The sequence below is a fragment of the Cephus cinctus genome, unplaced genomic scaffold (genome assembly GCF_000341935.2).
Source record: "Cephus cinctus unplaced genomic scaffold, Ccin1 Ccin1_scaffold0806, whole genome shotgun sequence".
In the NCBI taxonomy this organism is placed as follows: domain Eukaryota; kingdom Metazoa; phylum Arthropoda; class Insecta; order Hymenoptera; family Cephidae; genus Cephus; species Cephus cinctus.
This window is the reverse complement of record NW_014333403.1, coordinates 734,254-744,785: the sequence shown is the minus strand read 5'-3', so window position 1 is coordinate 744,785 and position 10,532 is coordinate 734,254. Positions and strand designations below refer to the sequence as shown.

General features: G+C 41.4%; 3 protein-coding genes across 4 annotated transcripts; 2 read left to right on the top strand and 1 right to left on the bottom strand.

Annotated features, from left to right (window-relative positions):
- Positions 1 to 79: 79 nt before the first annotated feature.
- Positions 80 to 4,424, top strand: LOC107270628 (venom allergen 5). Its single transcript, XM_015745793.2, has 6 exons — positions 80 to 599; positions 1,030 to 1,200; positions 1,362 to 1,446; positions 1,873 to 2,008; positions 2,657 to 2,943; positions 3,520 to 4,424. The coding sequence occupies exons 1-6, from the start codon at positions 459 to 461 to the stop codon at positions 3,678 to 3,680; spliced, it is 981 nt and encodes a 326-aa protein (XP_015601279.1). The 5' UTR covers positions 80 to 458; the 3' UTR covers positions 3,681 to 4,424.
- LOC107270630 (arginine kinase) lies at positions 3,889 to 6,349 on the bottom strand. Its single transcript, XM_015745796.2, has 3 exons — positions 5,622 to 6,349; positions 4,969 to 5,134; positions 3,889 to 4,911 (listed from the first exon to the last, which is right to left on the bottom strand). Exons 1-3 carry the CDS (start codon positions 6,117 to 6,119, stop codon positions 4,454 to 4,456), a joined length of 1,122 nt encoding a protein of 373 aa, XP_015601282.1. The 5' UTR covers positions 6,120 to 6,349; the 3' UTR covers positions 3,889 to 4,453.
- An 88-nt stretch (positions 6,350 to 6,437) lies between these two features.
- Positions 6,438 to 10,133, top strand: LOC107270616. 2 transcript variants are annotated; one of them, XM_025087997.1, is made up of 7 exons: positions 6,438 to 6,631; positions 6,768 to 6,890; positions 7,401 to 7,463; positions 7,562 to 7,624; positions 7,705 to 7,746; positions 7,805 to 7,879; positions 8,453 to 10,133. In XM_025087997.1, exons 1-7 carry the CDS (start codon positions 6,572 to 6,574, stop codon positions 8,528 to 8,530), a joined length of 504 nt encoding a protein of 167 aa, XP_024943765.1. In that variant the 5' UTR covers positions 6,438 to 6,571; the 3' UTR covers positions 8,531 to 10,133. The 2 variants fall into 2 exon arrangements, with proteins under 2 accessions (XP_024943765.1, XP_024943766.1); XM_025087998.1 differs by lacking the exon at positions 7,805 to 7,879.
- The last annotated feature ends 399 nt before the right edge of the window (positions 10,134 to 10,532 follow it).

The window sequence follows — 10,532 nt, the reverse complement described above, 5'->3', positions numbered from 1 at the left end:
TCTAAAATCCTAACTGGCCATAGGCCAAAAATTAAGAGAGCGAACTTTATCCGAAAAGTATGGACGGCAAGAACGTTTAAAAAATGAACTTCACCAAAGGAACTTTTTCTTCTCATTCATTATACACATCCAGCTGGGGAACAATCGAATCAAACGGGTCTGAAAGCCGTTGGGGGTGAAAAGTAACGGTTACGAAAGTTTTTGCCGTTTAATCGTTAATAATAAAGAAGCAGCCTGTCCGTGAGGTTCACGATACTGTGCCTAGTATGGCGTAGTTCGAATAATTCATTGAACAGAGTGTACACTCTGAACGTAGTCGAGAGTCAAAGAAATCGAATGACTAATCAGTGACAAAAGAGTGGCGACTTGATTCGTCAGTAACTCTACGTATTTCTGTGAGGAAAGTCAGGAGGGAAGGAAAAAAAAGGGAAAGGACGTCTTTGACTGGCATTAACGAAATGCGCAAAGTTTGGTCGTTTTATATTGCCATCCTTGTGGCGGGGTTGTGCAGATCGCGCGATTTAACTTTTGTGCACGGGAACGATGACAAGGCTTATTATTGTCGGATTTGTCCAGATCACGTCATGTGCTTATATCAGGTACGTTATGTGCGACATGATGAAAGATGGGAATTAGGAAGAAAAGTATGAGGGAAACGAGGGACTGTGGTAGGAATACAAAAAAATATATACTGGCGAATTCAGTTTCGAAGGATATCGCGTGACTCGCAGCGATTTCGTTAACGAAATTATCGATAAGGTAGATTTTATCGGGAACTAGTAGAACGAAAAGCGCAAAGAGAATCGAAGGGTGCCCGCGATGTATTATGCAACTGCATCCGGATAGTATAGAAACCATCAAAACCATCCAAAACCGCAAAAACCTACAGGTTTACCGTGTCAAAAGCCACAAAAACCTCAAATCCGTGCCAATTTAGGGAATACCATATCGAAAAGTCACGTGAAGCATAAAGTAAACAAGAAGCCATAAAAAGGGACATAAAATTGAACCAAGTATTTTTAATTGCAGTACGACAATTGCTTGCAGAAATGCAACGACCTAGAAAACGACGATCTGGAAAGTCTGGAAATCGAATCGATTCTCAAGCATCATAACGAACTACGAAATCGTATAGCGCAAGGGGTAGAAGTTCGTGGTAATCCAGGTCCACAGCCACCCGCTCGTAACATGCTGGAACTGGTACGCTCTTTTTTTTTTAAGGGTGCGAGATCGAAAAAGCAATTTCGTCGGAGCTGCAATTTTGGAAACGACCCCTTTTTTTTCCATCTGTCGCCATTTCTTTCTTCTCTTTATTCCAAAAGGCTTTTCAACTTTTATATTTCCCCCTCTCCTCTTCATAGGCCTGGGACTACGAGCTGGCTGGAATCGCACGTCGATGGGCCCTGCAGTGCGAACCCACCCAGAAGGATCAGTGCAGAGACGTCGGCAAGTAATTTATACTCGCGCCGATAGATGTCGCGATTTCCAATTGGCTAACACAATATATTTTATGGGTAGACGAATTGCCCTTAGCAAGTCATACATTTTACGCTAGACGCGTTTTAATACGAATTGCCTACACGCGGATACACAAGGCATTTTACCATTGTAAGCGTTATATTTCCTCGTCGATAAATAACATTCCTGATTCACCGTTCGAATATGGTTTATCGCATTTTCGCAGCTGTCCGTTTCGTTCCGTTAAATTTTCATTTTGACATACCCGGTATAATAACAATAGCACACTAGTCTCTACGTACAATCTACCCAATAACGTAACGTACTTTATGACCAAGGATAATCAAAGCTTTCCTGAAGGACAGTTCAATTTCATGAACATACCATAGTAAGACCATTTTTACGACGTTTCAGAACGCTTTCAAGTATGGCAGAACGTTCATGTACTCGATTTGGATGCCGTGGAGGAAAGTACGCCCTTAGTGCGGATTACATCACATATTCAATCCTGGTACGACGAAGTGGACCAATTTGACAGTTCTGAAGTCGGGTAAAGGTCTATTCGCAATATCGATAATCTAGATGAAAAACATAGATAATTCACGGAATTGACTTTGACGTATGAAAAATTAAAGTAAACGATATCGAGTTGTAGAAAAAGCGGGAAATTAAAAAAAGTCTGAGTAGGTTATCTGTAAAGAAAAATTTCATTGATACCTTACAATTAATAATGGTATCGAACAACGTACGTTTGATTCCCATTGTATCGGGTCCGGTAAATCTCGCGGAAATTTCAGATCGAAAATTCATGCTGCGGATTAAATTACATGGAAATTTAAATCGCCTCTATCCGGCACTTGGATACGTTCGTTTCAATCGAAAAGCTCCTTCCTCCCTCGGTCGCTCTTTGAAAATCGATTATACCGAATTGCCCCGAGCGTTCCTGCCTAAGCCGCAGCTCCAAACTCGAAACACGAAATGAGAGAGTGTCCGTGCGATATACATATTCTATACGTGTGTATACCATATTGAGACCGGAAATTTGATATATATATATATATATATATATATATATATAAACATATATACATACATGAAATCAGTACCACTGACAATACCAGTATGATCAGTGCATTGTATTACGGTCAGGTGGAATTATCGTAGGGAGAAAGTAATAATAATTATGCCGCGTTTTCAGATTGGTGGATTACAACAGTCCAAATTGTTCATCGTACGTAGCATTCGCAACGGCGACGATAAATTACGTGGGTTGCGCAAGAGCGACGTACACCGTCAACTTGAGTGAATTCGAGCTGGAGCCAACCAGCGCGACGCTGAACAAGACAGGCAATCGAGTGGAAGTACTCGTCTGCAATTATGGTCCGATCGATCGAAAAGTACCGCGACACCTTTACGAGTTCGATGGGATTCCGGGTGTGTGTCCCGATGGTACTTTACCGAGTACCGACTATGAATGGCTGTGCGGTAAGTATAGATATAAAAATGTATACAAGATTATTTCCAAAATCTAGTACTTTGCCAATACTTTTTACATAGCACTCTCAGGCGCGTTATCCCCTCTCGAACTTCTTTCGTGGGATCGAAATAAGCGTATAAAAAATTGAATTAACGAAAAGCGTGATGACAATGTAAGAACTCCATTTTGAGTATCTCCAGTAGACGATGCTGCATTGGTATCTGCATATAAATCCATATGCTGTTGCAAGAGCAGCCAGATGCAAATGTTTCATCTGTAAGAAGTGTTTGTTGACATTTTTAAGGTTAAACCGGATTGGTCTATGCCGTTGGAGCTGACCAATCGCAAGGGTTATAATCGTTGGTTCGCTTACGTAAAGGTTACCTTAAGCTCGATCGGTAAGACTGGGCTTAGAAGTTTAGAGATTTGATATTCATCTTATTTTTTTATCTCTCTGGATATCATTACTTTGATTCGATATTCATGAGCGACAAGACCGATGAATAATAATTGGCCGTAACGTGGGTTCACGAGGGTGCTTGAATTATGCCATTAATAATTTTCTGATACAACGTTTTTCACAGCGAGAGATCCCGAGGCGGATTATATTAAGAAGAAGAAGCAGCAACGCCTGGTCCATGGTAAACGGGAGGACTCCAAGAAGATGAACAACGTCGGGTTTACGACAGTCTCTCTCCATCTGATGGGATTAACAGTGATATTATCAGTCCATGGATTTATGTGAATATTTGCCATCGCACTGATCGAAAACTTTTTCATGCGCGTGTCATCAATAAAAATAAACGATCGTTAACCTTCATTCGCACGACGATAATTAGCTGCACCCGTACGACCCGGGACCAATAAATCATTCAGATCGGTCGGTACCGGAATGCTAAAGCAAATACCGAACCATTCGTAGTGCTTGACGCGCGCGCATATAATAAATACATAAATGATGCAAATTGCATATCAATCATGGTAGATACAACGCAGTACTTTTATATTTTCTTCGTATTAATATATTCGCGTGGCCTACGGTTGCTTTTACGTAACCTCGTTGTTAGAACTGTAATAACAATACCAATGGCTGCTACCAACTCCACGCCCATAACACCCTAGAATTACTAGTCAGAAAAAGCTATATCGATATTTCGTCTGCTAAAGATAATACAAATTGATAACTCGGTCGTTCGCTTGGACACAAAAATCTTGACATCCACCAAGGAAAAGGATATTAGCCGTGTTTCCCGGTTATCTTTCAGTTTTCGACTGTCCAGTACCTTGTTACTTGTACGGTAGTACCTTTTAAAAAATAAAACAAATTTACACGTATGAGAAATTGCTTAGGAACTTGGTACGATAATCGCTCATCCGCATCTAACTGTAAGTACTACTGATATCTACTGTGTACACAGTACCGCCCTAGGTTAAAATATGCACACATGCTATTTCCTCGTTTGTGACGAAATTAAACTATTTTTCGAAATATCTTTATTGTCAACCTAACCTAAAATTTCAACGCGACAAGCGTTCCTCCTGCTTTATGATTTCCATAATCCCGTCCCTCATTTCGATGAGCGCTTGATTTTCGGAAAGACCCAGTCGACGCTTGTTGCTTATGTCGTAAACGCCCTTTTCGCTTGCACTGTGCTCGCCGTGAATGCCTCGGATCTGAAGATTGTACATATTGGCAATTTCCTCGAACTTATCGTAGTCGGCCGACAATCTGGGCACTTTAATGTGCACGGATGCTCTTATGGTGGTGCCAAGATTCGATGGACAAAATGTGAGGAAGCCGATGCGTTGGTGTCTGGCGAATGAGAATTTTTTTTCTATCTCTCGTACGGCCCTGATAAGTCGACCGTAAACAGCAGCAAGATCGGCGCCGTTTTGCATCGATATTATCCTCATATGATCCTCCTCGTTGCACCAGACCAAAAATGTCTTATCAGCATTCAGGAATATGCCCCGACCTGCATAAGTAAAACAGTTCTAAAACACCGTATGCCATGTTAGGTATAAAACTTTACCGGATGGCCAGTAACGGCAGGCATTTGCAGCTTGCAGGAAGCGGTCGCCCTCCTTGAAGAGAAAATGATCCTCGATAAGCTTCTCCTTGGTCTTCTTGTCCATGGTTTCAAGAGGATAGTAAGTTCCCTGGAGATCGTCTTCCAGAGCACCAAGAGCCTCGGAAACCTACGGTGTCGATTTCATATATGAGAGTCTCGTGCGATTTGGTGGGTATATTTTTCTTTTCGAGCAACCCTAACGGAGCTCTGAGTGAAGCGTACAAAAAAAAAAGGTGAATATCAAAATACAATCTGAAATCCACTACAGACCTTGCCACGTTACCCGTGTAAATTCTGCATATGGCTTACGTTAATTATACCTGTAGCAGGGTCCGCCTGTAATTGGCCGACCACGAGCTAAACCACTATACCTCGTTAAAACAAACAGATATATACAGAGTAAGGACAGACCGATAATATCCCATGGATTATTTGAAAGTGGATTTTCGGCAGTTTATTCCCGCCTCTGGCAGGAGCTCCCATTTATGTAGGGTTACGGGGCGCGTATTCACTGAAGAAACGTGCCGGTAGCCGCAGCCAAGTAAAACGAGCGATTCAGGCCCGAACGATCGTAACGGAAGTAGGGAGTCAAGAGGAGCTCGCAGGAGGCTTACTTTCTGTTGGATTTCTTGGTAATGAGTCTTCGTCATGGTAGGATTGAAGGGATAGCCTTGCAACGATCTTCCGCATCGTACTCTGGTAGAGAGGACGTACTTCCCATCGGGATCTAGGTTCCCAAGGTTATCAGGATTGCCCCAATCGAGAGGCGGATGAACGTCGTCAGCCTCGAAACCGCCGTGATAGTCTTCGATTATGGGATTGAAGAGTTCAGCGAATACGGTGTACGATTCTGGATCCGGAGCGTAGACGCCGACCCCGGAATCCGGATTTGCGAAACCCGACTGTACCACGTCGAGGAGGGTCGAGCCGTAGCTGGTCTTTTTCGTTTTCAGTTTATCGAAAAGCTCTCGGGTCAGATATTTCTTAAGGAGAGACGAACTGTCCGTGGATGAGAACTTTGTGAAATTTTTCTCGAGTTCCTGAATCACCCCCGGATCCACTTTGGACAGCGCGGCCTTTTTCCTACAGGCGCAGAGACGTTTGTCGCACATTTCGTATATGGTTCGAGTCCAAATTTCACGCTTTCCGCTCCCTTAAGATCATATACTTCGCCTGATCAAACCATCTTTACTTCCTCGCGACCCTTTTCTGTCTGTCGGCCTCAGCGTCCCGAGTGCCGGGCGAATAGAGGGCGATGGAGTTTCAAGTGCCACTCGCATGGCTCTAACGGGTGTCCAGAGTGAATATAGTCGATATCTGACGATGCTAATAACGATAATAGACAGATGTCAAAATTTAAATTGGACGGCTGTCGACCAGCGACTCGTTCGAGTGTAACGGCCAATAGGCAGACAGCTCGATGACCGTCGAACACTTCCTGTCGAGTATTCTCGAAAGTGCCCGGACTGCTGTCGGCTCACTTCAGAACTTACCGGATATAATTCGAATTTGACGTGACGCTGCGGATCGGGTTAAATTCCAGTAGCGATCGAACTATTAAATTATGGATAATATCGTAATTCACAAATACTACCGTTCCTATGGATACAGCATAAGCTCACTGGTGAGATACGTACTAGGAGTAGTTTCGTACCTTTGAGGTTATGACGTAAAATGCGATCTTACACATTATACCGATATACAGACGTATATCTTCGATATATTTTATCGACGTTATACAATTAATTATCTGCTTTCAGTTATATAGATTTTTAATTGCCGATAACGACCTGAGGACCTATTTCCATTTGAATCTCTATTACGGAATCCTAACGACTCTTTTATGCCTATTTGCTGTCGTAGTAATAACCTGTTCGATAGCCGTAAGTATTTTCACGTATTACCGTAATTAAGATCATTAAAATCCAAGTACCATTCTATTCCCACTTCCGTGGAATTCTTACCTACACGGAATTGCTTCGCGTAGTCCGAACTGCGCGATAAAAATATCCGGTAAGGACACGCGACACGTGAATGCGAATTTACCTAAAGAATTGCACCGTTTCGATGTAAACAGAATAAAAATCCTTAAAAGAAACGTCATCGGCGATAACGTCGTATAGATAGGAGATAAAGGATAAGCCAATTAAATACAGCGGGGTTCGCGAGTATCCTTAATCGTATAATAATTACTTATCGATACTCGATAACTCGACTATAAAGTTCTCTTATCTCCATATACGATAACGTGCAAATATTCGTCGACTTACTTAAATCGTTTTTCCACGTCGAATTTGCACTGTACGATTCGTTTTAACTCTGCGCTAATGGTATGACTTTACACTTGACCCACTTTTACCCATCTAAGCCGTTTTATGATTTTTCTCTGGCAGTACTCGAGCGCCGCGGACGGCGACGAGAAAATCTTTTACGACACACAGAAGGAAACGAGGAAGGTGGGTGTCCGTAAGCGTATTCCGCGATGCGTAAAGCGCCGGTTATAATTCAAAAGCTTTCATTCATACCTGTTTCTCATGAATGGACTCGTTCGCAGATATTACCAAGGAGGGAAAGTATCCTGGACATTAGGCCAGCTTACACGTGCATTCGTAAACACGTAAGCTACGACAATTCCCATTGTAACCGTTTTATCAGGAACGATAACGTTAACGTATATCCTTTCTGTATCCCGTCCAGCTGAAGCAGACGGAGATATTTCAGGAAAAATGTGATAAGACGGTAAGTCACTGTTAACCGGGATAAAATGACGAAGCGAAAGATTAATGTATTTTGACAGCTGCGAAAGGAGCAACTGGAAATTGAATTAATGAAGGGCAGAGTATCGTGCATTAATAAGCTCTTGAAACCAGAGGTTAGTCCGTGGCATTGCTTCGGTGTAACGAACGAGGCTGAAATGGAACGATAGGAAAATAGAGTAGAGAGAAAGCAAAGAAAAAAAGAAGAAATAGTATCGTTACCGTGAATCTATCTCTGTGTACAGTTCGTACAGAAATATAAAGTTTCTATTTGTTCCGTCGCTCGGCCTTTCTCTCTGTCTTGCTCCCTCCTTCTCTTTCCCGCCTCGTCTCTATTTTACCGCTGGTAATCGGTCTCTCCGAGCAAAAAGTTAAATGGCTCTCTGTGGTCGTGCATTTTTTTATCCCAATAATACAGCAGACAGTGCAGGGATCGATAGCCACTGTCGCGGTCGCTTCGTGCTGTCTCTTCGTGTTTGATTAGAATGTCGATTAATCGCTTTGGGAACTCTGGACAATGTGAATTCTTAGCGCGTAGTGTCACGGGGGATCGCGTTGAAAAATTGTGCTTGGAATTGGTCGTTACGACGGTTTCAGACACAATAAGAAGTGCAGTTGCGTGTTAAATTGTTAGGTTAGGTTACCCGGTCGGTCTTGATATATTTTATTAAAGTGAGATTACCTTACAGGCACAATCCCAGTGGAGAAGGTCGAGGTCACCGAAGGTGTTCTGCCGCATTGTAAATCCCGTAACGTCGTCGGCATAAACGAAACTCAAACGCGTATGTAAAGCACGAATAACTTGACTGAAACTCGCGCGAGTTAAGTCGCTTTGTAATTTCACTGCGTACGACACAGCTAACGTAATTTTTACGAGGTTATGTATATCCGTTGAGTTTTCTTTACCGATAAGCTAACTTTTACCAATCGGGTGGCGCCACCGTGACTACGTGAACTCGCCATGCATAATGCATCGGTGGCCTTATCGGCGCGACGGGTAAAATTAAAAGAATGAAAAGGTATGGGTGCAGGGGATAGGGGGTTAAAGGAAAAATAAAGAAATAATATAAAACGTGGAAAATGATATAAAACCTAGAGTAGAGTAGGTTACGTATAACATGTAGTGTAAAGATAAGTTTAACGCCTGCGAGAACGTCTCTCTCTCTCTCGCTCTAGGAAACGTCATACTCGAAAAATTTCCAATTTTCACGTATCTCGATATATGTCCTGGAAAGTTTTCAGTTGTTCAATGTTTTTAGCAGTGTCTTTTCTTTTCTCTTTTCTTTTGGTATTGCAGCAATGCTTTCTCATGTTCTACGTTTTACACACGTCCTTGCCATCCTTGGCCGTTCTAACTTCTCACACTCGGTACTCTCGGACCTTCTCGCACATAACACAAAACGATTCTCGAAGTGATCGATAAACAAGCTGACGTGTGAGGCTTTTTACTTTGGCACGTTCGCTCTTTTAAAGTTTTTTGGTTGGAAAAAGTTTCATCCACTATGTAAGTAAGGCTTCGCAATGATATTAAACACTTTCGGAAAGCTTTTAAAAAACTTCCCCTGCTCGCCATTTTCATATTCAAAAGGAGAAACGGCGAGCCTGTTGACGAATCTCTAGAAATTTCACGTATCTACGAAATTTGTTGAGAAAAATATTTTTTTTTTCTACCCACATGATACTTGCGTATTTACTATCTTATAAATTCGCATTTTAGTCATTATAAATTAAAAGCAAATTTATCGTAAAAAAATTAAACGGCTTCGAAAAAATCTCTATCGTTGTAACGAAAAGAATAAATTTGTACAATCCTGAATTTTCGGTTTATACTTGTCAAAACTTATGCTAGCATTGGAAAATTTAAACCCGAATTTTCATCAACATAATATTCATCACATTCATCGTATTCATCCTTTGATATATGAACTCGGAGACGAATCACGATGACATACCAAAGTTAATTTATTATTAAATGATCATGAACTACCATTTTGAGAGCCGAGTGAAACTTTGATTTCGGTTCTGTTGGATGAAGCGGTGCAAACCGCTACCAAATTAGAACTCTAATTAGAATCCAAACCCCATTGTACTCGATGAATTTTAAATGGGTTCATATAGAGTCGTAATATCTCCAATTAAGATAATTAAATTCGATATTGTCATCGATTTTTTTTTTCCAGTAACTCGATAAGCTTTAAATATCAACCCAGGTTGAGATGGGTCAGGTCACGTTTCTTTTTCCAATTCCCAATTGTCCACCCGTCCAAATTTAGGCACTGAAGCATAGTTACGTGTTTTTATATAATATTACGCAATCGAATACGTAGCTAGTAAACAAAGGCATGTCACAATTTATTCATACGTATAAAATTGCTACTTACAACTTTCTTCCTTCTATGGAAATAACCCATACGCACGTAGAAATCCCTTTCTCTATAATTTATTCCGTAGACAATAGAAATTCTTGATTTGTACTCAATTTTCAGAGAAAACCATATTCCAGCAGTGTATTCATATAGTACTCGATACTTCTGTAAAATATACCAGCTTGGAATCCTGCACACGGTAATCATATTCTATCCAATATTCCATATTCTCCGTATCTCTTCGATATATGTGACGTGCTACTGACGCGCAATATTTTTAGCCAGAAAATGGTAACCCTGGAACTAGCAGATAAGTGGATGATGTAAGAGATCATTTTTCTCTTCCGATAACATAAAATTGTCTTAAGTATATGATCTGTGCCGGTGGCAGTCGTCCTTTAAC